This window comes from Trichosurus vulpecula, chromosome 1 (genome assembly GCF_011100635.1).
Source record: "Trichosurus vulpecula isolate mTriVul1 chromosome 1, mTriVul1.pri, whole genome shotgun sequence".
Lineage (NCBI taxonomy): Eukaryota > Metazoa > Chordata > Mammalia > Diprotodontia > Phalangeridae > Trichosurus > Trichosurus vulpecula.
The window spans coordinates 495862523-495889166 of NC_050573.1; the positions used below are offsets into that span (position 1 = coordinate 495862523).

At 40.4% G+C, this 26644-nt stretch overlaps 1 protein-coding gene across 1 annotated transcript; it reads left to right on the top strand.

Annotated features, from left to right (window-relative positions):
• The first annotated feature begins 19618 nt into the window (after window positions 1–19618).
• GAS1 (growth arrest specific 1) lies at window positions 19619–22687 on the top strand. The gene has a single exon (XM_036742095.1). The coding sequence runs from the start codon at window positions 19909–19911 to the stop codon at window positions 21016–21018; it is 1110 nt and encodes a 369-aa protein (XP_036597990.1). The 5' UTR covers window positions 19619–19908; the 3' UTR covers window positions 21019–22687.
• The last annotated feature ends 3957 nt before the right edge of the window (window positions 22688–26644 follow it).

Sequence of the window (26644 nt, forward strand, 5' to 3'; positions counted from 1 at the left end):
TACACATTCTTCTGGCTCTTGATGGCATGGAAGAAAGGTTGGGTTATGTAGAGAAGCTTCTGGAACCATACCCTAGCAGACTCCATCTTGACCGAATAAGTGGGAAAAGAAGGAATGGCAGACTGCCACTGCTCATACAGCAGCCACATGTGGAGGATAAAGTGGCTGAAAGGAACAGAGGAATGGAATCAATGCTGCATATGACTGACAGCAAGCAGACCTGGAATTGGCCAGAAAATACCAATAGTTGATGGGAAGGGAGAAAAAAATTGTGCTGTGGTGAGACGTCTGGGGCCAGTCAGAGTTCCTTTGGCTTCCCCTTCTTAATAGGATCTCAGACAGCAGAAGCTGCCTATTTCCCATTTAACTGTCTGACTATGTTCTCATTCATTCTCCAAAAACTGGAGGAAAAGAATAGCAAAGGTAGTAAAGGGGAGGTTGGGAAGGGAAAGAAAAGAGACCCAATACCCTCCCACCTGAAGAATTGTTGCAGCATACCATTCAATCTGTTGCTTTGAGATGTTTATTCAAGTTTCTATATTAACCCTCATTAAACGATGGTTCATCTTAAACCGCAGTTCCATTTTTTAAACTGTGCTTTGTGTCTAGGCTCATCAGTATGATATTAGAGAATGAGAAAGGGAAATTGAACTTTAAAAAGGATGAGAGACATTCCTCACAGTTTAAGATGAAGTAGGGAACAGAGCAGATAAGAGGAATTATATTTGCTATTTCAAACAGTTTTCTAGAATCATATGATGAAATATGAATTTATACACATGTAGCAGTCACTTGGAAGTGGGGATATTTGACTGAAGAGAAAAATTATTTATTCCCTTGTGACTAGCACCCGCTCTTGTGTGGGTGGAGCTACTCAACTTTGACACAGGTCAAGCACAAATAATCCCTGTGAAAATCTGGGGTGGAGTCTCTAAATTTGGTCATCTCATGTTTCTTTTGAGCTACTTCAATTCGGTTTGTTCATAAAATATAGCACCTTTTTTGATGTGGGAACACAATGCTGGGCAATCCTTTGCCATCATCTCCCATGTCATGCTATCAATTTCTAAGTTCTTCAGAAAGACCTTCAAAGTGTCCCTGTATTACTTCTTCTGACCACCATGTGAACGCTTGCCCTGTGTGAGTCCTCGGTAAAATAGTCTTTTAGGCAAGTATATGTTTGGCATTCAAACAACATGGTCAGGCTATCAGAGCTATGCTCTTTGCAGTAGACTGAATGCTTGGCAGTTTAGTTCAAGAAATGACCTCAATGTCTGGTACCTTATCCTGCCAGGTGATCTTCAGAATCTTCCTATATTTATCAAACAAAGGTTCTTACCACTCTGTCTAGCAGACTAGCACAGAGATGGAAGGTGGGTGACCCTGAAGAGAGAAAACGAGCAGCTATCCAGCTGAGGTCATGGCACTAGCAGTCACCACTCTCAAATAATTATATGTTGTATATTTATGCTATTTTTTGAGGACCATTAGACTTCATAAAGAGTGGAAATTAAAATTAATGATCAGAATAATGACATCACCAGGAGACACTACCAGACACAGTGAAAGCAGGTCCTGTAAAAGAAACTCAAAGACATCACCAGACAATTCCATCATACACAGCAAGGAGCAGGTCTAGTGAAAGCAGTGGATTAATAATACCAGAAGACACTGTCTTCTAGTGTTAGAGGCATGGGTTGCTCTGACATGTGTGCTCCAACCATATCTATTCTCTATGTGTATGTCTTTCATCAATGATTCCCAAGCATTCCTACTCTACCCACTGATGGTATGGGAGACAAGGTTTTAGCTTTATGGGTTGAGTGTTCTGTTGCAATGTGTTTTTTTACTAGCTTTTTGGATCAAATGTCATTGCTTTAAGCTAATTGCATGCTTTAACTCACTACAGAAAAAGTAAATGCTTTGGAGAGGGGTGGTGAGTTCTGGTTTTGAGAGGATATTGGTCTTCAGAGTACCTTGAACCTGGGGTAGCTATTCTGAGAGCCCCAAGTGTGAGTCTGGGGTGACTTTGGTATCACAAGGGATATTTACAATAAATTAAAATTAATGATTACGCCTGTCTCCAGAACCTAGGTACTGTGGTTAAATCATCATTGTGGTTTGGCTGCTGATTCCTTTACTGTGGTTAAATGATTGGCTATTTCTCTGATGCTAACTATATTACTTTCAAAACATATATGTACACTTGTTTCTCTCCCTGCTCCCTTTCCCACAACTTATTTTTTTAATTCTTTTGAGAAATTTTCACAAGTTCCAGGCTGGAAGGTGTATGACCATCTGCAGGCACTACCTCACTGATTTACCAGAAACTTCTCCCTAATTGCCCGATACAACACAATACAGCACAGCAAACATTTACAAAGTTAGTATTGTGCCCAAGATTCTGTGCTAGTCACTTGTAACACAAATTAAAAAAAAAATTACTGTGGCAAAAACCTGTAATCCTAGCTACCGAGGAGGCTGAGCTCAGGAATTCTGAGAGGCAGTGGGTTAAGGGTCACAGTTTGGCATTGATATAGTAAGTCTTCACGGAGGTGGGTAACCAGGTTGCCTAAGGTTAACTAGCCCCAGTCAGAAATTCAGCAAGGACTCCATAGTAGAATCTCCTTTCTCTCTCTTTTTCTTTCTTCTTTCCTTCCTTCCTTCCTTCCTTCCTTCCTTCCTTCCTTCCTTCCTTCCTTCCTTCCTTCCTCCTTTCTTTCTTTCTGATGTATTTCATTTTTGTTGTACTTCAAGCCTGAGTGAGATAGGGAAACCCAGTTAAAAATAAATAAATTAATAAAAACAGTCCCTGTTCTCAAGAAGCTTCAGATTTCCATTCTAATTCCTGGAACCCCTTTGTGCAGCTCTTCTGAGAATATTAGCTGCTCCCTGGAAAACTCCCTCAGAGAACTCAACTTATCTTCCCAGCCCTCCACCCCCCACCCCCACCCCAGCCCCTGCAGTGGTAAAGCTAGGTCGAAGAGACAATGCTTTTCAGTGCTCATTGATTTCTGTGGGTTTCCCCCATTCTATACTTATTTGTCAGATGATACTCAACTTAGTTCTAAAATTCATTAGAAAAGTGTATTCTATGGGAGAGGACTCTCATATCTTTTGCATAAAACTCTTCCTTACCTTTCTTCCATTTCTATAAAAATTTTCTATTGTCTAATAATTCTCAACCCGAGAATGCACCTCAGATATTCAATGGCAAATGGAATCATTCTTCCTCTCTGTTTTGCTTTGTTTCTTATTCCTCTTTTCTCTCTATCATTCTCTCTCTCTCTCTCTCTCTCTCTCTCTCTCTCTCTCTCTCTCTCTCACACACACACACACACACACACACACACACACACACACTCACTCCCTCTCTCTCTCTTTCTCTCTCCTTTTCTTCCTTTCCATCTGAGCCCCAGTCAAAAGCAAATTTTTATTAAAAAATAAAAAGAGGGAGAGAGGTAATGAACCTATAAGATGACCTATAAGATCTCTTCTTGTTCTATCATTTCGTGATTCTATAGGACTCTGTACAGATAGACACTCTTCTTTCCAGAGATGTACTGGAGCCAACTTGGCCAGTTGTTAAGTTTTCGGCATGAGCATTTATACATTAGAAATCAGGAAACACTACATACAATGCAGGGTGTGAGTTATTTTTTTCTTGATTGTTTAGACTTAAGAAAGTGAGAGAAAATGTTGATAATGTAGACTAAACTTAATAGTGTGTTGTTGTACATATATATATATTTCTTCTTCCTCTTCTTTTCCTCCTCTTCCTCCTCCTCCTCCTTTTCTTTGTCCTCCTCTTTCTTCTTCTCCTTCTCCTCTTCCTCCTCCTCCTCCTCCTCTCCTCCTCCTTCTCCTCCTCCTCCTTCTCTTCCTCTCCTCCTGTCCTCCTCCTTCTCCTGCTCCTCCTTCTCTTTCTCTCCTCTTCTACTCATCCTCCTCCTCTTCCTCCTTCTCCTCCACTACTCCTCCTCCTTCTCCTCTTCCTCCTTCTCCCCTTCTACTCCTCCTACTCCTCCTCTTCCTCCTCCTCCTCCCCTCCTCCTCCTTCTCCTTCTTTTTCTTCTCCTCCTCCTCCTCCTCTCCTCCTTTTCCTTCTCCTCCTCCTTCTCCTCCTCTCCTCCTCCTTCTCCTCCTCTCCTCCACCTCCTCTTTCTTCTTCATTATTATTTTCTTCTTCTTCAATGGTATTTTAAAGTTGCCAACACATCACTACCTCTAGTTTAACCAACCTTAGAGCTCTTTCATATTAATGGACCTTGTCCTTGACCAGAAAGATAGATTAGATAGGTATGAGAGGTTCATCCACTGTGGAAGACTCTGGCAGTACATTGTACATTATTTCCTCTGTGACACCGCCCCCACACCTCAAGTTGCTTGGTGGTGGCAGCTGATCCCTTGTGACAGATTTCTGCTGTAGAAGATATGTGCCCAGGCTTTGCTCTGGATTCCTACTTCCACCAAACAATGAAGACTTTGTCTTGGTATTGAAAATGTCTGCCCACACGATTTGGAAATATCCCCATTAACACCACATTCAAGGGTTACTGATTGACTCATGGTTAGTCAGACCCTAGTCCAGTGAGGGGAGTGTATAAAGTTGAAAGGTGTGAAGATGGTGGAGTTAGCTAGTGATGTGTTTGGTGAAGTGGCAATCAGGCCTGTGGTATACGTTCCATTAAAGATAATTACATGCCTTATAATCTTTATCAGTCCATCAAATCACAGCTTTCAAGTAAGCTACTTTATGACAATTACAGGGCTGCTGAAACGCAGAAGCAAACAATTCTAACACAATAAAATGAGGAATACTCCCCTCCCTCAACGAATTTTTTGAGAAACAGTAATAAAAAAGACTCACACATTTTATATTAGCTGGTGTATTTGATGTTTTGGTTTTCTGTTTTTATACCTTTTTTAAAAGGGACAGCCAAAATGAGGGCTGGTTCCTTTTACACATACCCCATCAGGTTCAAAGGTTTTCAGACTTTTGATGACTGTTTTCTTATAAATCACATTCCTTAATGTTTACAGAACATCTCGACCCAATTTATTAAAAAACTCTGAGGGCTTTTTCCATTACTTTACTGAAAAAAATGAGTTTTCCAAACATGGATTTTTATATTAGAGGCTGGTATTTGATATTTGAAACTTTGTATTCTTGTGCAAATAAAGATGTGAAATCTAACTTTTGCAACTTAGAAAGGAGAAATAATTATAACTCCTAATTTAGGAAACCTGGAACCTTATAAATCTTTTGGCTTTATCTCTAAATTCCAACTTGCAAAATTTCTCTCATTATAAAATATATTGCTGCCTTCTTCTCCCCCAACCTTCCCCCACTCCTTTTTTGGTCAAGATCTGTGCTTTCATACATTTAGGATATAGGATAGAGACTTCCTCTACCGATGAAAATTAACAGCTCATTTGTAATATAGTTTTAGAGATTTGCTTGGGTGCACTTAAACTACCTTGCACAGCTAGCATATGTGAGAGGCAAAAATTAAATTCAGGTCTTCCTTTACAAGCTGTGAATTGTCCATTCATAGCTTCCCACCATTTACAATCTCCAAATAGATCAATCGAAGTGTGAGATTCTCAAGGGTCTCCACCCTTTCTACGCTACCAACCACTCAAATCCTGGAAATTGATGCCTCCGTACCTACATCTTACATACAACAATCTCATCATGTGGGCTTGTGAGACTCCATTGATAGGGGGATCCACTGGTCACTCCCTACACCCACCATATATGCATATATTGTTGCTGTGTGTTCTTGAGACATGCTAATGAAGCTATTAAAATTTTTGCTATATTTTTTAATTAAGCTTCATATTTACACCCTGGTGAACAAATAACCTATAATCCCTGTCTCTTTCCTAAAACCAAGATGAAAAATTGTCTCTAATTCCTTTTAAAAGTCTCCAGGGCTCCATATCCTAATCTACTTTAGAATGGGAACAAAGGAAAGGCCAATGTTTCTTTGCATAGCAGAGAAAATTTTGAAGGTCCTGTAAGTATTCCTCTTTCTTCTCCCAAAGTTACCAAGGTTGATGCCCCTCTCTCCCTCTATTGTAGTATTTGCTTGACTTCCTGTCCAGGGCTAGATGAATGACAAATACAGAAGGTTGAGATCTACCCAGCCCTGTGTGTTTTGAATTGTATATGAGGAGTACTGGGGGAAGGGTGAAATTTCTGGGAGAAATCTAATGGAAGCTTTGAAGGGGTCCCAGAAACACCATTTTTATTGCTGTCATTCAGGCAATTTTCATTTGCGTCCAAGCTCTTTGTAACCCCATTTGGGGTTCTCTTGGCAAAGATATTGGAAGGGTTTGCCATTTCCTTCTCCAGCTCATTCTACAGATGAGGAAACGGAAGCAAACAGGGTTAAGTGACTTGCCCAGGGTCACACAGCTAATAAATGTCTGAGACTGGATTTGAACTCAGGCCTTCCTGACTCCAGGCCCAGCACTCTATCCACTGCACCAACTAGCTGCCCTAAAAACACCATATAAAGCTCCAGAGTGGTGATGCCTAAGTTTATGTCTTCCCTAGGAGTATTCCTGAGGCCTTGAACAGAAGTTTCTTGTTGCATCATCTAATAACTAATCCACCTTATTGCTCTGAGGCTGGTCAAGCTTGGGAAGGACAGTTATCAGTAGACAGGCTGGGCCCTAAAACTCCTAATTTGAAGCCAGAGCTATAAACTAGCTAAAGCCTAAGTCTAGGAGAAGCTACAAGGGCCTAGTAGACATTCTATTATATATTGTTTTATTCATTCCATGCTAAAGAATGAGACATTGAATATAGTATCTGAATATGTCTGTGCATTTGCTAGGGAGACTGACTCCGTTATGTTATAGTTACATGACTTGGGAGCAGTAAAATTGAGCAAATTTGGGGGGAAGTTGGGTTTCCATTTGTTGAGAATTCAAGAACTATTCTGATTAGCTAGAACCACACTGTACAGCTTGTTTTATCATGTGTCTCTATTCTTTTATTAAGCACACACCTGAATATATGTATATACACATATATTTGTTTATAAATTATATACATGTACAATGAACTAAAATGTGCAGTAGAATAGAATGCAACGGAATGGAATGGAGGAATATTTATTAAGTGCTCACAATGTGCCAAGCATTGTGTTAAGTACTGGGCATACATATAGAAAACCAAGGTATGCTCTGATTTCAAGGAATTCATGGTCTAATAGGGGAAAACAACACTCATAGGAGGGTTCAGCTATAAGGAAGATCTATAATTCCTAGGGTACAGCAATAGGGCAGATGACAAAACCTAGGAGTCCTTAGGGTGCAAACATCAAGTGAAAGAGAAATGCCCAGGGGTCCAGTGGATATAGCTTCAGGGACAGAAGCTAAGGCCTGGTGGAGCTAAAGGATCAATGGGAAGTTATCCTAGACCATGGTAAGTCCACCATCTTGCAGAAAGGATTATAGTTAGTGTCTCCCTGTTTATCTGAGCTGTATAAGCGGCCAACAATTGTTGGCAATGAGGTTGGTGGTTTCAAAGGTTGGAACAGAGTATGGTTCAGGTTTTCCAATATCCAATTAAGGTATGCATTGAGGTCATACTCTAGACCCTTATGGGAACTAGGCAATACGTGCTGGGAAGTGGAAAGCTGAGATCTAGTTAGCTGGGGTGGAGGATAAAAAGTACATATTATAAATCTTCTATGGAAAAAAATTAAAATTAAAGAGGGTGAGATAAAGATCAAATAAGTAGTTTTTAAAATAATCTTATTTATATAGGGAGGGGCTTAGACCTGTGATTCCATTGGCATAGGGAACTCACAATGAGGAAACTCCCTCTACCAATGCAGAGCTGTACATTCTAAGCACATATAGTCTTCAAGGATTGCCTGGAAACCGAGACATTAAGTAACTTGACCCCAGAGTCACATAGCCAGTATATGTCAAAGGCAGAACTTGAACTCAGGTTTTCCTGGCTCCTAGGCTTACTTTCCATCCACTGCCTCTTTAATTTATTTATTAATCACACACACAAGCATTTTACTGTCAATAAAAAAAAGATTACTAATGTTATTATTTAGTAAGAGCTTTGTGATAATGTACCCTTCAATCTTTTTTAAACTCTTGGCTCAATAACTTGTGATACTGTGCTGTGAAAGTTGGTTTCTATATTCAGTTTCTTTCCACAGTTGGTTTTAATGGCTGACATAACTGAAAAAGATGCTTCGTAAAGCTATGTAGTCCAAACAGAAATGTATTATCATCTATGCTTATTAAATCATCACACTAATTCTTCAATCCTATCCTCTAATTATGCAAAGTTTTGTTAAAATTCAGCTAGTAAATTTCCATCCTTCCTGCTGTCAATCAATTTTTACAAACTAATCAGGTTTAGCATTTTTTTTTTTATTTTAAGCAAATGGATTCAAAATCAACTGAAACTCTTCATTTGGAAGATTTTTAAATAAGTTAAAAATTCTGTTTCCAAGTGTGCAACTATGAGACTGTTCAAAGGTGACAAATATTGCTTTTGGCAACAGAAAGTTAGCTTTTAAGTCCCTCGCTAATAGGGATGACTTCTACTACCCTTGGCTAATATCTTAAAGTACAATATGGATTTAGAGCAAGGTTTATTTTTAATGATAGTAAATCCATATTTCAAATAATCATCTTGATTTTTTTGCTGGCTTTGTCATAGCTTATTAGAGCTTCATGTTTTTACCTTGCAAATTTGACTGACAAAGAACTTTTACTAGAAGTAGGAGAAACAACAATTCTATCATATTCTTATCATTCACCTATGTTCAGATTTTTAGCATTGTCATCAATTTGTAGTTAATTTGCAGGAATCTTTTGAAACCATTTATCCATTTAACCAGGCATAACTAAGCCTCAATACATCAGAATTTGAAAAATTCAAAATTTCCTAAAAGTGAAAAAACAAATGACAATCCCTGTCAACTCTTCCACATTATGGAACTCCAATTTTCCCCTCAGAATACTTTGGAAACTAGTTGACCAAGTGACAGAACGACTGTCTATTAAATATTGGTAAAATTTAATTTCTTTACCTTTTTGATAAAAAAACCCATATATATAGACATATGTATGTCTATATATATATATACACACATATATATGTACACAAATATATTTGTGTGTATATATATTTATACATAGATATATATGTTCCAATATTTTCCTTCTTCTAATCCAATGGATCACCTTGCACACTACCCAGAGATGTGTGAACCCCACTTTGTAGACTACTGCTCTAGATTCATGATGATCATGGTGATTATGATCATTAGCATTACAGAGAGATTTAAAGTGTGCAAAGTGTTATATATACGGCCATTCAGAGAGATAAAAATGTAGAGTTGGAGATAAAGGTCACCCATTCTTTTGGAACTTATGAGCTAAATAAGAGTCATTTCCTAATTGATAAATTGTCAAAAGACTTAAACAGTTTTCAGTATAAGAAATCAAAACTATCTGTAATCACACCAAAAAAAAATTCTCTAAATCACTATTGATTAGAGAAATGCAAATTGAAACAATTCTGAAGTTCTACCTTGCACCTATCAAATTGGCTAAAATGACAAAAAAGGTAAATGATAAATGTTGGAGGAGATGTGGGAAAACTGGGACACTAACATACTGTTGGTGGAGTTGTAAACTGATCCAACCATTCTGGAGAATAATCTGGAACTATGCCCAAAGGGCTCTAAAACCGTGCATACCCTTTGACTCAGCAGTAACACTAGGTCTGTACCTCAGAGAGATCAAAGAAAAAGGAATAGGACCTAGATGTATAAAAATATTTATAGCAGTTCTTTTTGTTGTGGCAAAGAATTAGAATTTGAAGGGATACCCATCAATTGGGTAATGGCTGAACAAGTTGTAGTATATGATTGTGATGGAATACTACTATGCTATAAAAATGCTGAGCGCAATGGTTTCAGAAAAAAACTGGGAAGATGTGTATGAACTGATGCAAAGTGAGGTGAGCAGAACCAGAAAAACATCACACACAGTAACACAGCTATTTTGATCAACACAATGATCTAAGACAATTCTGAAGAACTTATAATAAAAAAAAAATGTTATCCACCTCCAGAGAAAGAACTGATGGAGTCTAAGTGTAATTACTTTTTACATTTTTTGCAACATGGCTAATATGGAAATATGTTTTGCATGACTTCACATGTATAATTGATATCACATTTCTTGTGGGGAAATAGCAGGAGAGAGGAAGAACATTCAGAATTCATTTTTTTAAATAAATGTTTAAAATAAATAATTTTTTAAAAGAACTATGTAAAGCTCAGTACATCTCTGGGATTTCCACTGGAGCAAGATGTAACATATAATCATCAGGGTGAATGTGGGATTTCCCAAGGTCTTGTCCATTTTTGTAAATTAAGATTAGATTAATAATTAGCATTGTGACCTGGTGTCTAAATAAGGTCTGCAAAGCACTTTCCTCACAGCAACCCTGTGAAATGGGTAGTATAAAAATATTATTATCTCCGTTTGACAAATGAGAAAACTGAGGCTCTGAGAAGTGACTTGCCTGGGATCACATATCTAATAAATAAGTAGTGGAAGCATAATTTAAAGTGAGGCCCCTTGACTCCAAGGGACTCTTCTACTCACCATGATGGTTACTGACATCCTAAACTATAAATTATCTAAAGAGTGAGAAGCATGTCTACACATCTTTACGTCGCCTACAAAGCCTGAGTAATAGATACTTAATAAAAACTTGCTGATTTATTCAATTAAACCTTGACTCTTTCTTTGATCCTTTCTATAGCTGTGAATTCTTATTTAATAGTATTTTATTTTTTTCCAATTATACATAAGGACAATTTTTGAGATTCATTTAAAAAAATATGAGATCCAAATTTTCTCCCTCCCTCTCTCATCTCCTCCCTCCCTAAAATGGTAAACAATTTGATATAGGTTAGAGATGCAATCATGTAAAACATATTTCCATATTAGTCATGTTGTAAAAGAAGAAACATAACAAAAGGAGGAAAAGCACACTCAAAAATAAAGAAAGTGAAAATAGTATGCTTTGATCTGAATTCAGATTCCATCAGTTCTTTCTCTGAACAAGGATAGCATTTTCCATCATGAGTCCTTTGGAATTGTCTTGGATCACTGTATTGCTGAAAAGAGCTAAGTCATTCGCAGTTGATCATCACACAATGTTGCTGTTACTGTGTACAATGTTCTCCTGGTTCTGTTCACTTCATTTTGCATCAGTTCATGTAAATCTTTCCAGTTTTTCTGAAATCCACCTGCTCAACATTTTTATAGTACAATAGTATCCCATTACATTCATATATAGCAACTTATTCTACCATTCCCCGATTGATGGATATCCCCTCAATTCTTTACCACTATAAAAGGAGTTGCTATAAATATTTTTGCACACATAGGTCCTTTTCCCTTTTTTAATGATCTTTTTGGGATACAGACCTAGTAGTGGTATTGTTGAATCAAAGGGTATGCACAGTTTGGTTGCCCTTTGGGCATAGTTCCAAATTGCTCTCCAGAAAGGTTGAATCACTTTGTAACTCCACCAAGAGTGCATTGGTGTCCTGATTTTCCCACATATTCTCCAATTTTTATAATTGTCCTTTTCTGTAATATTATATGGCTATGAATTCTTAATCTTAAGTTTTCCAAATGCAAAATTTGTAATAACCCAACCTACTAAAAATGAGACATTGGGATTATCTTAAAAGGAAAGCTGTGCCTAAGTACTAAATCTATCTCTAGTCCTACATATGGATATCTATGAATGAATATACTATTCTAATCCAATTCTAATATGTTCAAAATCAAAATCATATTCTCTCTTAAACCTACTTTTTCTACTAAGAACAATTTCTAAAAGAATTGAAAACTCTAAATGGGGGGCAGAGCCAAGATGGCAGCTGGAAAGCAGGGACTAGCGTGACCTCCCTGCCTAATCCCTCCAAAAACCTATAAAAAATGGCTCTGAACCAATTCTAGAATGGCAGAACCCACAAAACAGCAGACGGAAGCAGGGCTCCAGCCCAGGACAGCCTTGATGGTCTCTGGGTGAGGTATATCCCACACAGATCTGGGAGCAGAGGGGAGCCGTGGGGAGCCGTGGGGAGCCGAGCCCAGCTGAGCCCAACATGAGCTGCGTGGACCAACCAGACCAGAAGCTGGACGGAAAGTGCCCTAGCACCCTGAATCAGTGAGCTGCGGCAGTTACCAGACTCCTCAACCCACAAACACCAAAGACAGCGGAGAAGGTTAGTGGGAAAAGCTGCGGGAGTGGAAGGAGTTCGAGGTTCGGCTTCCAGCCCCAGGGGCAGTGGAGGTGGGGTAGCTACAGCTGTTGTTGCTTCCAGTCCCAGGCGCACCTGGTGGGAGGAATTAAGTGGCAGATCAGAGCAGGAGTGCACAGCCTGCTGAAGATCTAAGCCCAGTCCGGGTTGGGGGTTCTTGGGGAAGGAGGAGTGCTAGTGTGACAGAGCTGGCACCTCCCCCCCAAACGTGGAACATAGAACTCTTTAGTCTACAAGCAGTCATACCCCACTGAAAAACTCAAGGGTCAAGTTAGTTGGTTGGGAATATGGCCAGGCAGTGAAAACACACCCAGATTCAGTCTCAGACTTTGGAATCTTTCTTTGGTGACAAAGAAGACCAAAACATACAGCCTAAAGAAGTCAACAAAGTGCAAGAGCCTACACCAAAAGCCTGGAAGAAAAACATGAACTGGTCCCAGGCCATGGAAGAGCTCAAAAAGGATTTGGAAAAGCAAGTTAGAGAAGTAGAGGAAAAATTGGGAAGAGAATTGAGAAGGATGCGAGAAAACCATGAAAAACAAGTCAATGACTTGCTAAAGGAGACCCAAAAAAATACTGAAAAATACACTGAAGAAAACAACACCTTAAAAACTAGACTAACTCAGATGGCAAAAGAGCTCCAAAAAGCCAATGAGGAGAAGAATGCCTTGAAAGGCAGAATTAGACAAATGGAAAAGGAGGTCCAAAAGACCACTGAAGAAAATACTACTTTCAAAATTAGATTGGAGCAAGTGGAAGCTAGTGACTTTATGAGAAATCAAGATATTATTAAACAGAACCAAAGGAATGAAAAAATGGAAGACAATGTGAAATATCTCCTTGGAAAAACCACTGACCTGGAAAATAGATCCAGGAGAGATAATTTAAAAATTACTGGACTACCTGAAAGCCATGATCAAAAAAAGAGCCTAGATATCATCTTTCAAGAAATTATCAAGGAGAACTGCCCTGATATTCTAGAGCCACAGGGCAAAATAGAAATTGAAAGCATCCACCGATCACCTCCTCAAATAGATCCCAAAAAGAAATCTACTAGGAATATTGTCGCCAAATTCCAGAGTTCCCAGATCGAGGAGAAAATGCTTTAAGCAGCCAGAAAGAAACAATTTGAGTATTGTGGAAACATAATCAGCATAACCCAAGATCTGGCAACTTCTACATTAAGAGATCAAAGGGCTTGGAATACAATATTCTGGAGGTCAATGGAGCTAGGATTAAAACCAAGAATCACCTACCCAGCAAAACTGAGTATCATGCTCCAAGGCAAAATATGGATTTTTAATAAAATAGAGGACTTTCAAGCTTTCTCAGTGAAAAGACCAGAACTGAATAGAAAATTTGATTTTCAAACCCAAGAATCAAGGGAAGCATGGAAAGGTAATCAAGAAAAAGAACAAGAAAAAGAAATCGCAAGGGACTTACTAAAGTTGAACTGTTTTGTTTACATTCCTACATGGAAAGATGATGCGTATGATTCATGAGACCTCAGTATTAGGGTAGCTGAAGGGAATATGCACATATGTATATATGTTTATGTATATATATAAGTGAATGTGTATATATGTATATATCTATGTGTGTGTGTGTGTGTATATATATATGTATATATATATATATATATATATATATATATAGAGAGAGAGAGAGAGAGAGAGAGAGAGAGAGAGAGAGGACACAGGGTGAGTTGAAGATGAAGGGAAGATATCTAAAAGAAATAAAATCAAATTAAGGGATGAGAGAGGAACATATTGAGAGAGGGAGATAGGGAGAGACAGAATGGGGTGGATTATCTCGCATAAAGGTGACAAGAGGAAGCAGTTCTGTGGGAGGAGGGGAGAGGGCAGGTGAGGGGGGAATGAGTGAATCTTGCTCTCATCAGATTGGGCCTGAGGAGAGAATACCATACATACCCAATTGGGTATCTTACCCCACAGGAAAGAAGAGGGACAAAGACAAAAAAAGGGGAAGGATGATGGAGGGGAGGGTGGATGGGGGTGGAGGTCATCAAAAACAAACACTTTCAAAAGGCGACAGTGTCAAGGGAGAAAATTCAATAAAGGGGAATGGGTTGGGAAGGAGTAAAATATAGTTAGTCTTTCACAACATGCGTATTGTGGAAGGGTTATACATAATGATACACATGTGGCCTATGTTGAATTGCTTGACTTCTTGGGGAGGGTGGGGGGGAAGGGAAGAGGTGAGAGAATTTGGAACTCAAAGTTTTTAAAAACAGACATTCAAAAACAAAAAAAAAAGTTTTTTGCATGCAATTAGAAAATAAGATACACAGGCAATGGGGAGTAGAAATTTAGCTTGCCCTACAAGAGGGGAAGGGAAAAGGGGATGGGAGGGGAGTGGGGTGACAGAAGGGAGGGCTGACTGGGGAACAGGGCAACCAGAATATACGCCATCTTGGAGTGGGGGGGAGGGTAGAAACGGGGAGAAAATTTATAATTCAAACTTTTGTGAAAACCAATGCTGAAAACTAAATATTTTAAATAAATAAATTAAATTTAAAAAAAAAAGAAGAAAACTCTAAATGGCTACATAAAAATGCATTCCAAAACCCTGATAGAGAGATGTAAATCAAAACAACTGAGGTTTCACCACATACCTTGAAAACTGGCAAAGATGACCACACTACTAGGCATATACTCCAAGGAAATCAGAAGCAGAAACATAGGTCCAATATCTATCAAAATTACTCTTTGTTGTAGCAAAGAACTAGAAACAAAGTGGGTTGCCCCTCACTTGGAAAATGATTGATGAATATGAGCAATTCAGAGAAACATTGGAAAGTTTACATGAACTGATGCAGAAAGACATATGCAGGGCCAAGAGAATAATACCATAACTATCATAATGTAAATGGAAAGATCACATAAGAAAATCAGACTCTGAGTAACTGGGAAAACCAGTGACTATCCAGCTAAAGAGATAACCAAATATACCTCCTCCATCAAAGCTGAGTGGTAGGAGACAATTACGACAAAATGTCATATATGTTGTCAGATGTGGTCCTTGATTCTGGTGTTCTTGCTTAATTATCTTTTTTGCCTGTGGAAAAATCAATCTGGAGTAGGGAAGGAAATAACCATGACATAAAGGCAAAACAGGTTTTAAAAAGAAAAACAGGAAAAACAAAAATGCTCATTCAATTGAACTGTATTGTTTAGAGTACTGCCATTCTTCCCAACGAGCAGGGTAGAAACTTCAGCATTTTCATTCATTCCTCTCTTTCCCTCCCCTTCATGCCCAAAGAGTTGACAAATTTTCACAATTTTGCCACTACAATATATCTAGAATCTGTTTCCATCCTTTCCATACAATCGCTGTAATTCAGGTTTTCATTAACTCACCTGTTGCCAGTCTAGCCCAAATACCATTGGCTAAATAATTTTCCTAATCCGTAGCTCTGTTCGCATCATTTCCCTGCTTAAACTCTTTAATGTTTTCCCTTTACCTAATGAACAAAGTCCAAACTACTTAGCCAATTATGCAAGACCCTCATGATCTGCCACCAGTAACCGTGATTTGAACTCAAGGAGATGGATCTTCTTCCTGACTCCAGACCCGGCACTCTATTCACTGCGCCACCTAGCTGCCCTTTACCTCACACTACTTGCCTTCATCTATGTTAGAAAAAAAAAAAAAAAACTAGACTTTTTTTCTATTCTCAGAGGTCATTCTGTCCTTTCCCTACTCTGCATAAATATTTGTTCAGGTTCTCCCTGATGCCTATAAAGTACTCTCCTTTTCTCTCCCAGTTAAAATCCTACCAAATCTTTAAACCCACCTCCTTCATTAAACCTTCTCCAAATCCAGAGGAGTATTTTTTTCCCTTCTTGGGTCTCTCATGACAGTTTGATGGTGTCTATTGTGAACATAATTCAACACATTGATAGACCTGTGATCTCATTGATGTGGGTACTCTCTTCAATAAAAAAGATAACAATTCATGTCTTCTCATCTTGGAAGGAAGGCCCTGGTCCACATTATGGCTGTCTGTATAGATGACCTGTCTGCCCCAGAGGGTGAAAGATCCTCAAGGGCAAAGATCCTCTCTGCTTCACCTTTATATCCCTCAGCTCCTAGGCTAAGACATTTAATGAATGTTTGATGAGTTTCATTGAACCAATTGTGGTTGCAAAAAAATGAGAGAAAGAAAAGCATAGTAAAAAGAAGTCAGACCTTGTAGTAAGGAAGAACTGAGTTCAAATCCAACATATGATAAATACTATCTGTGTGATTCTTTAAAAATGCTTGTTGACTGACCATGGACAAGTCCTGGGATCATGTAGGCCCCCTGATGTTCACTTTGACTATGAGAAAAAAGTTTGGAAAAAGTTTGACACCAGTCTTCTTCCTATCCCTCCTTAAAGGAATTCTTGACTTCAGGCCTTGAACTGTCTCCAGTGCTCCACCTAGCTGTCCCGGGAGTAAGGAATGCCAGAGTTCAAATCCAGCTTTGTACATTTACTAACTGAGTGACCCTTGGCAAGTCACCTAATTTTTGTTTGCCTTAGTTTTCTCATCTATAAAATGGAGATAATAAGATCAAGGGCAAGGCTATTGTAAGGATCAAATGAGATAATATTTGTAAATCACTTAGCCCAGTGCCTAGCACATAGTAGGTCCTGTATAAGTGTTAGCTGTTATTACTATGATTGACTTGTCTTAGGTCACAAGTCAAGCAACAGAACTTAGATTTGAACCCAGAACTTCTGACTCCAAACCTAATACTCTTTCCACTTCACTGCAGCTGCTTCCAAAGTCACTTAAACTCTCAAGGCTCCAAGCAATTCACCAAAACTGTTCATTTTAGACAACAGCCAATCTCTGTCAGTAGAGGGAGTTTCTATTCTGTGCAGAAATTCCCAACATAGCTGAAACACAGGTCTGGACATAAAGTGGAAAATAGAGAGAAATAAAATATTTTGTGATATTTCACTAGAGTCATTAGACAAACCTCTTACAGCTCAATAATCAGTTGGAACATCAGGTCCAGTCCTTTCAACAATTACAATAACCAAAGACTGATTTTGAGTGGCAAAATGGTAGAATCACATAATGTTAGATCTGGAATTAAACTTACAGATCATGTAGTCCAGGGGTTTTTAACCTAAGGTTGGTGAACTTGTGAGTTTTAAAAAATATATGATTTAATTGGATTTCAACATAAAGGGTTTCCTTTGTAACTGATATTTTTGCTTTATGCGTTTAAAAACATTTATTCTGCTTCTTCAGGTAGCAAGACAAGTTTATTTATATGAAATCAGAAAGAAAATCGAAAAATAAAGATGGTGCTCAGAAATCTACATTTGCTTGGACTCAGTCTCAATTTCAACTTACATGTGGTCTGAGGCAAACAGCAATACACAAAGCATTGGAACCCAAGCTCCCTCTGGTACTGGAAAGTAGATTTAGCTCTAATTTTTGTGACAGATGGAGTTGATACTCTGGAGGGGGAGGGGGAGGAGGAGTGCTGGGAAAAAAAAAAAGGCCAAGTTTTGACAGGCAGCAGACTCCCTATGCCTCTTGTGGTCAAAGACCGTGTTGCTATGAAATTAAGGTAGCAATAAAATTGAACGATCCTCCAAAGGAAGTAGTATCTACTAACTAACTGCCCTGCAGGACAGATTAGGAACTTCATTTCAAGGCAAGCCAACGGATCAAACATTTCACTTCCCAGGTTAATAGAAATCTAGATGATGCCTGACTATGTCCTTCGTGCAACTCTGATTTGTTCTTGACAACCGTCAGATTTTTAGTATGATGAGAATTCAAAAGTATGCGTGTCATTTTTTATATTTCACATTGAATTATAAAAGGACGACTAAAAGTCACATTTGTAATTTTTATTAATTTTATTATTTTATTTTTATTAATTTCATTACCTTACAACTGGCTCTGCATTCTTTCTTAAAAAGTTTTTTTTTAATGAAAAAATGAGACAATAAAAGTGCAAATAGAGGATGGCAGCTCCGTTTTTTGGAATTGAAGCATTATGCCTCCGGGGCATACATCTAATTAAAGTGTTATTTATTGTGTCTAGGTTTTTTTTTTAATGATTCAAAAGCTCGAGACTGAATTCCGCTGATTTTAAAATAATTATTTCATGATTGTGACTCACTGAGGGGAAATCTACAAACTAAACCGATTTCCTGACCCAGAAGAAGGCACACATGAGACCGGGGAGAATTAATAAAACAAATTCAAAACAAACCGAAAAGCTCCGTTGCTTTGCCGGATGCAAACAGCTGCCTGAAGCAAGCCCTTGCAAATTCATTTGTGCACGAGTAGGGACTACATTTCTGAGCCTCCTTAAAAGTAGGAGGAGCTCCTTGGGGCTGCTGTCAGTCTCCTTAAGCCTTTCCTTTCAAGACTTGAATGTGAGCTGCCCACCATCCCCCGTCCTCCCTCCCCCACCTCCCCAGCCCCGCTCTAGTGGATAGTTAAAAAAAAAAAAAGTTTCAACAACAACAGGCATGACCAATAGTATCTCGAAAAGTCGGGGAAGGGGGCCGAGCAAAGGGCGAAAAGAGAGTGGAGAAAAGGAGAAAGCAGGAGCTACCGGGAGCGAGGGACTGAGGAACTGCAAGGAGGAGAAGCGTTGCTAATGTTTTTATTTGTTTGCTTTTCCATGCATGCATAATGAGGAGGGATCTAAGCACGTTGCAGTTGCTCCAAGAGGACTTTTGTATTTAAAGCCTCTCCGAGAGAAAGTCCACACACCCGATCCGGGAGCTGCTCCCTAGCGCTTGTTGACAAGGGGAGAAGCATCAGCAGGAGAAGGACGCGAGTAAGCCCGTTTTCTTCGGCTGAGAGTTTCTCCTTGTCCTTCCTTCCAGAAAACAGAGGTACCAGAGACTTCGGAGGAGTGCGAGATCGAGCTGCCGAAGTGTGGTGGGGGAGGGGACGGAGCAGTGGAGGGACAAGAAGACTTCTCCACGGCAGAGAACGCGGGCGATGGGCAGAAGCTGAGCAAAGCAGCGGCAATGCGGCCGGCGCGACGTTGAGAAAGAAGAGAAAAAAGCCCGGGACTGAGAGAAAGGGCAGCTTTCCCGGGCAGCTCAGCCACACAACGGATCTGCTAAGGGAGAGCAAGATGAATTCTCGCTGCAGCGCGTCAGTGCAACCAAGGGAGCCCCACCGAGGCCCCTTTCTCCGGAGCCTCCAAGGACAGCGCTGATTTCCACCCGCTACGGGGGACAGTTTTGGGGGGAGATTTCGGGGAGTGAGGGCTGATTAGCAGATTTTTTTTTTTTTTGCTTTGAGTGTTTGTTTTTTCAACAGAGAATACCTTCGAACCAAGCACCCTACCCATCTTCACCAAGACAGAAAAATCAAGCCGCACGAATGGATTTATGAAAACCCTCATGCAAAAAGTTGGCAGGAGTTTAGCAAACTTTTGCACAGACTCCACCTCCGGTGCCTCCTCCTTGTGGCTCTCCTCCCCACCGTTTCCCCTCTTGTCCGGCTGCTGCTGCTGCCGCTGCTGCAGCGGCGGCGGCGGCGGCTGCCGCTCCTCCTCCTGCTGCCCGCGATGGTGGCAGGTTTGCTGGACTGCTGGGGCGGCGGCGGCGGCGGCCGGTGGTGGACAGTGCCTGGCACTTGGCTGTGCTTGATGGCGCTGCTGCTCCTGGGCTCCCCTCCGCGGGGCTCCGTGCTGGTGCACGGCCGTAGGCTCATCTGCTGGCAGGCGCTGCTGCAGTGTCAAGGGGAGCCCGAGTGCAGCTACGCGTACAACCAGTACGCTGAGGCGTGCGCACCAGTCCTGCTGCAGCGGGGGGGCCAGGAGGCTGCAGCCGCTGCAGCGGCCGCGGTGGCCGCTTCTTCTTTTCCCTCCTCCTCCGCCTCCTTCTCCTCCCGCTGGCGGTGCCCGAGCCACTGCATCTCGGCCCTGATTCAGCTCAACCACACCCGGAGGGGCCCAGCATTGGAGGACTGTGACTGCGCGCAGGATGAGAACTGCAAATCCACCAAGCGTGCCATCGAACCCTGCTTGCCCCGGACGAGCAGTGGGGGTGGGGGCGCCGGCGGGGGCGCCGGGGGAGCAGGCGGGGGAGGTGCCGGGGGCGGCGTGATGGGCTGCACTGAGGCCCGCCGGCGCTGTGACCGGGATAGTCGGTGTAACCTGGCCCTGAACCGCTATCTGACCTACTGCGGGAAGCTCTTCAACGGGCTGCGCTGCACGGACGAGTGCCGCGCAGTGATCGAGGACATGCTGGCGGTGCCTAAGGCTGCGCTACTCAATGACTGCGTTTGCGACGGGCTGGAGCGGCCCATCTGCGAGTCGGTGAAGGAGAACATGGCCCGGCTCTGCTTCGGGGCCGAGCTAGGTAACAGCCCGGGCAGTAGCGGCTCCGACGGCGGCCTGGACGACTACTATGATGAGGACTACGATGATGAGCAGCGGGGCGGTGGGGGGCTCGGAACGGCCGGAGACTCTCAGTACGAGGACGATGGGCTCCCGCACCCGCCTCGCCCGGGCGGCGGCGCTGCTGCAGCGGCTGCTGCAGCTGGAGGAGGGCGCGGGGAGCTGCCGTACGGGGACGGGAGGAGGAACCGCGGCTCCCGCTCGACTCCCGAGGGCGCCTGGACTCTGCTCGTCTCCATTTTGCTGCTGCTGCTGCTCGTGCGGCCGCTGTTGTAGCCTTTTCTCCCAACTCCTCTGTTCCTCCATGTGCTTGGTCTATTGATTCCCCGTAGTCACCCCACTCCATCACGCTCTCCCGGGTCTCCTTGCACCCTTCCCTTTCTCCCTCCTTCCCTCATCTCGCATTCCCCATCACCTTCCCCAGCCTCCAGCATACTTTGACTCCCCTCCCTTGTAATAGTAATCGGTACTTAAAACACAGCTTTAGAGGAGCTAGGAAATACTTTGCTTCCTACTCCTGCAGACTTTTTTTTCTCTATTTTTCAAAACTAACGAACTGCCCCCTGGTTTCTTCCCGCCTAGCTCCCCCTCGATTTCCCTACAATACCCACACCAATTTTACACATTCCTCTTCCAGAAAAGCAGCGAGAATCTTGGGTTGTTGTTTTTGGTGGTGTTGTTGTTTTCCCTCCACCCCACCCCCACTCCAACTCTACTATAGATACTCCAGATCACTTGGTAGGCTGGAACCCGGGCTTTGCATGAGACTTTAGAAGGCGGTTAATGGAGTTGGAGAGGGGGTAGAAGTAACTGGACAGGAGGAAAAGAGACACCCCACAGACTACGTGGAGTTCTAATGAGTACATTCTTCCCGTTTTTATCGCACCCAGTTCTGGGCTAGTGAGTGGCTAGCAGAGAGATATTTGAAAGAGATAAGCTTGAAGTGCTGCTGTAGGTTTATTTGCAAGTCTCCTCTAAGGTAATGTGCAAATAGTCTTATGGTTTGACCTATTAGAATCTTTTAAAGAATCAGCTGCTTGAATTAAAGTCTCATTCATTCAATCATTTCTTCTCGGCATCAATGCCAAGAATATTCTTAGTGACGAAAGAAGCAGGGATCAGGTCTTTATTGCTATTTCACTCCCGGCGGAAGGGGGAAAAAAAATCTAAAATCTAAACTGTGTGATGGTGAGTAACGTACTTAGCTAATTCCATTCCGGTTTAAAAAAAAAAGAGTTTCTGGTCAAATTTGACTTCCCGTTCCATCACCCAGTATTCAAACTCAAATGCCGATGTAGGAAGTTATTAATGATACTAAACAATGCAACTTTTGTTTTAAAAGAGCGCTGCACTGCCATCTCCAAAAGACACTTTGTGGTGTTTTAGTGGTTATGTTTGCGTTTTTTTGTTTTGTTTTGTTTTGTTCTGGTCTTTTTACATCAAGAACTTTTGTGTACCTTGAGAAATTATATTGCCTCTACTCCTATCAGGGTGCTGAACTCTGGTAAATCTTATATAAAACGTATTTAAAACTGGGATTTGTTACCAGTCGCTGTACCATGTATATAGAATTTTTATAAAATGTATGCTTCAAAAATAATTTATTTTTTAAAAAAAGAAATTAAAGTTTAAAATTTACGTTCATGCTACTCTTTTTTAAAGAAATGTACAGATTTCATTTGTTTTTAAAGGATACAAAGTACAATAATCCATTGTGAAGTATGCTCTAGGACAGCAAATGTACAGTGTATTTTATAGATTTGACGTTAACTTTCTTATTTTTAAGAGAATTTATGGACGATGTTGTTGATTTGTATAAATACATTTCCAGACTGCCTTAAACATTGTCTTTTATAGAAGGCATAAGAAGTTCTATGTAACTATGGCTTTGTGTATTTTTTGTTTTGTTAAGTGTGTACATCAGTAAAGAGTTTTAAATAATGAATGTGGTGAAGTTGTTTGTTCGAAGTTACCTTATGCTACAGTCAATAGTGGAGAAAATGCATCCACCAAAGTTAAAAGTACAGACCAAGACCTAAAATGCCATAAATAGAGGTTTTACTATCACCATGGATACTTTAATGAACAATTAGACTTCTGCGAATAAGGCAGTTAAAAATACTTAATTACCTGGAATGACTTCAGTTGTTTTTATGATTTAGTGACACAGTTCCTATATCTACAGAATCGTTTCTCTTCCACATACAGAGATTATCAGGGGCCCTGATTCTTTCCCCTCCCCCTTCCCTCTGGCTTTCTTTTCACCCAGTAAAGTGGTACCCTCCATGCTACTAGACATTCTTATGCAATAAACCATGTCAATAACATCTCGGCCTATAAATGCGTCTACAAATCCCAGGATTTTGAGGTAACTTTCACAATTCTAGCCAAAAAAAAAGTTAGACAAAAGTAAACAATGTGAGGTGAAGAACAATTAGCAGAACTTGTAATATTGTTGTGAAGAGTTGTTTAGCAATGAGCTGAAGGCTGGTTTTCTGCCAGGGCTACTGATCTACACTCAGACGTCCTTAGATAAATAATTACACTCTTAAGCTGTGTCGAGTGCTGATACACTTGACCTTGTAAATAGAAATGTTTGCAGTAGGAATAAACTCCGGCATTGGAAAAATCTTTTAAACATTAACACAAAAGAGAGAGCTCAGTTCTCTGGGGATTTGAGTCTGAACCTCGCCAAGCAAGGCACTTGCAGGGGGAAAAAAAGTTTATTTATCTTCTATTCCTTGTGTTTATTTAAAGCTTTTCATTTTAAACGCTGTGATTGGAAGGCAAGTCAGAAGTTTAAAAGCCACCACAAATAAACTTTGTCTGAGGGGTCGACAGATTAACCAGATCTCGTGTCTCTTTATTTGATATTAACATGTGTCGAGAAAACTTAACCAGATTTCTCTGCTGCCTAAAGTAATTAACAAATCTGAGTCTCCCCCGCTTCCACCTCCCTCCAACCCCACCCACTCCCATTTTTGAGGATTAGTTTTCTTTTAATTCTCACTTCTCCCCCCTTCCTCTTGTTTATTTTCAAGGTTCTTTTCAATGAAACTAAAACCGGGCTTATATATTCACATATTATTAGAAAGTTCAGGATAGTTGTAATATCAAACAACCATTTATGAGTATAATGTGTGGCTGTGATCTAAAGTCACCTGAATGGTTGAGTAAACATATTGTTAAAACAAAGCTGAAAATGTTGTTTCTTTAGGAAGAAGGGACAAAGGGTGGTTGGAAGACACTTGTAAATGGAATCAGCCCTCTTTACAAAACGCTGAGTTTGCAATCCTTTTGAACATTCTCTTAAATATATTTAAATGTGTCTTGATTCTATCTATGCAGTCTATTTTAACACATTTTTTTACTAAAAAGTTGCCTTTGTCCCAGTAAAAGGCTCAGTTTTTCCCCCAGGAAGGAGTAAAAGGCATTAGCACTAGAAAAGGACTGATAATTAACTACTACAATAAACTGAAGACTTGATTTTACCGGCTCCTGTCAAAAGCATCTGCCTGGAATAAATCAACAGAGAGCACCAGTAGGGAGGGAGGACACGAGTCTTTATGCTTCCTTCCCTGTAGAAAGTGAACATTGGTTAGTGGTTTGTTTTAATTTAAATTATTATACAGAAGAACCTAGTACCCACCCTACTACTCAACTGAGAGATCCTATAGAAATTTGTGGCAACATCAAAGCCAAAGGTTATTTATTTGTTGTTTTGGTGAATGGACTACATATTTCCAGCTTCTCCAAAGCAGAAAGAATTTTATAGATGTTGACATATGCAATATCTTCAACTCTCTAGGGAGCCAGTTGGAATTGTGGACACTTGGCAGTCTTAAAGGAAAGTGCTATGGATTATCATTAGAGGAAGAAAAGACCAATGCCTTTCCCCTAGGGATCCAATAGGGATTTTTCTAGAGTGCCTTGATATAGTAGGTGCACAATCAATGTGGAATGAATGAAAGCATGATCTGAAAATGCTTCCACGGCCAACTGAGGTCTTCCAGGGTGAAAAGGAACTCCTCTTGAAATTTCATGTAAAATAATGTGCTCTTGTTGCTTTTTTTTTTTAATTTTCCCAGTTACCAGGTTTGAATTCTCAGTGACAGTTTATTTGTCTTTGGAGGCACCTCAGTGACAAATGTTTAAGGGAGTGTGGAACAATGGTGGAGAACAAGGAGGCAGTTCATTGAACTGACAGTGACCATACAGTAAATAGAAGGAGATTCAAGCTTCACTGATCACCCAAGCACACAGCAAAGCTTTTGTATATAATCACAATGGACATAACATAAGGTCTCTGTTTATTTTTAACAATATGTAGCAATGTACACAGGCAGTGCACATATGTAAGGTGAAAACATAGGGCTAGTCAAATGAATTCTTACATTAACAACTGGTACATACTTGAGCTTGCCCGTGGCCTTTTAAAACACCTCCTGTGTGTGGAGTGAGGTCTTAGCTCTCACTTCTGTTCAGGGAAACATATGTTAATACAAACTGTAGAATGTACTACATAGAAGACATACCTATAAAGGCAGGTACTACCACAGGAGATCACCAGAGAAATCACCCAAGTAAGATTCTTCAGTTTTATTGTGCATATGCTCAAAGAATAAATAACTCGGGCAAATTGCAAGGATACTAGGAATCATGTGTGTCACCATTCTGGGAACATAGTAAAACCTTGTCAGTTTCTACTATTGGCTCCCCAGTTTCATTTTAGAAGTCCATTAGCTTAACTTCATGGGTTCATTTCCAATACATGTAAAGGGGGGAGGGGGAGAGAGAATCATTATTTATTTTCAACCTTTCACACCAAAGATGACAAGACAGTTTAAAGAATCCATTCCAATCTTTCCTCATCTAACCCAAGTACATCTAGGAGATGTCCACGATCTAAATAACTCATAGTCACAAAGTGGCTTTTTCCTGTATCTAGTGTCCTCCTTTGTCCAACTGTGAAGTGGTTTTGAAAGTTACTGTATTTAACTTGAGCCATTTGCCTATGGTGGACAGTTGAAAAGGTTTGTGTTTGACTCTCTGAGTGACTTAAATAATTCACCATTAGCACAAACACTTTCTGGGGCATCTATTTAATCAATTTCTTAACTAACAGAATGATCTACTACAAAATAGTGAAGTGTATACACTATATTTTGGCACAAAGATGGTCATTCTCCCAGTAGTAACCAGGGGCTCTAAATAAATGATTTCAACAATGTTTTATTAAAGGGGGACAAGAGCCCTCGAGTTGCATTAGTTGGGAAGAAGTCGAGTGGCACTTTTGTTATGGAAATGTTAAGCACATAAGAGTTCAGACAAACAATGTGGAGCCACTTCATTCTTTCAGCCATGCTGACATCTCTTAAAGAGGAACTGCAGGGAAGGATGTGGGAAAGATTTGCTTTCTGAGGAAGCTTTCAGCTAATATTTTGGAGGGTTATCTCCAAACCTTGGGTAATATGCATGTTCCTGAGAGGTATGAAGGGCTGAGAAGGAGAAATCACTCCCACCCCCCACTCTCACCCCTCCTCCCCTCAATTCTGGAATATGTGCTGCATGTGGAAATGTAGATGCTATTGTTCTGGAAAAGTGTTTTGTCAAAAAAAAATTTTTTTCAATGAATTCATGGCACAATGAGTCATTTGTAAAACTAACCAATCATCTATTATACTCCAAAGTATATCCATAATATTTTGTATTCATTATATGTTGCTGTAACCTGCATTTTTGTTGCTAGCATAGTGGTACACGCTCACCCTGCTTTTAATCTTATATTTAACTTCTGAGAGTACCTTTGGATATTTTGTGCTGATCTCTTAAAGGCTCTTGAGACAACTAGCCTGTATCCGTAGCACACATCTAACATTCCATTGTGGGCCTCTGCATGGAG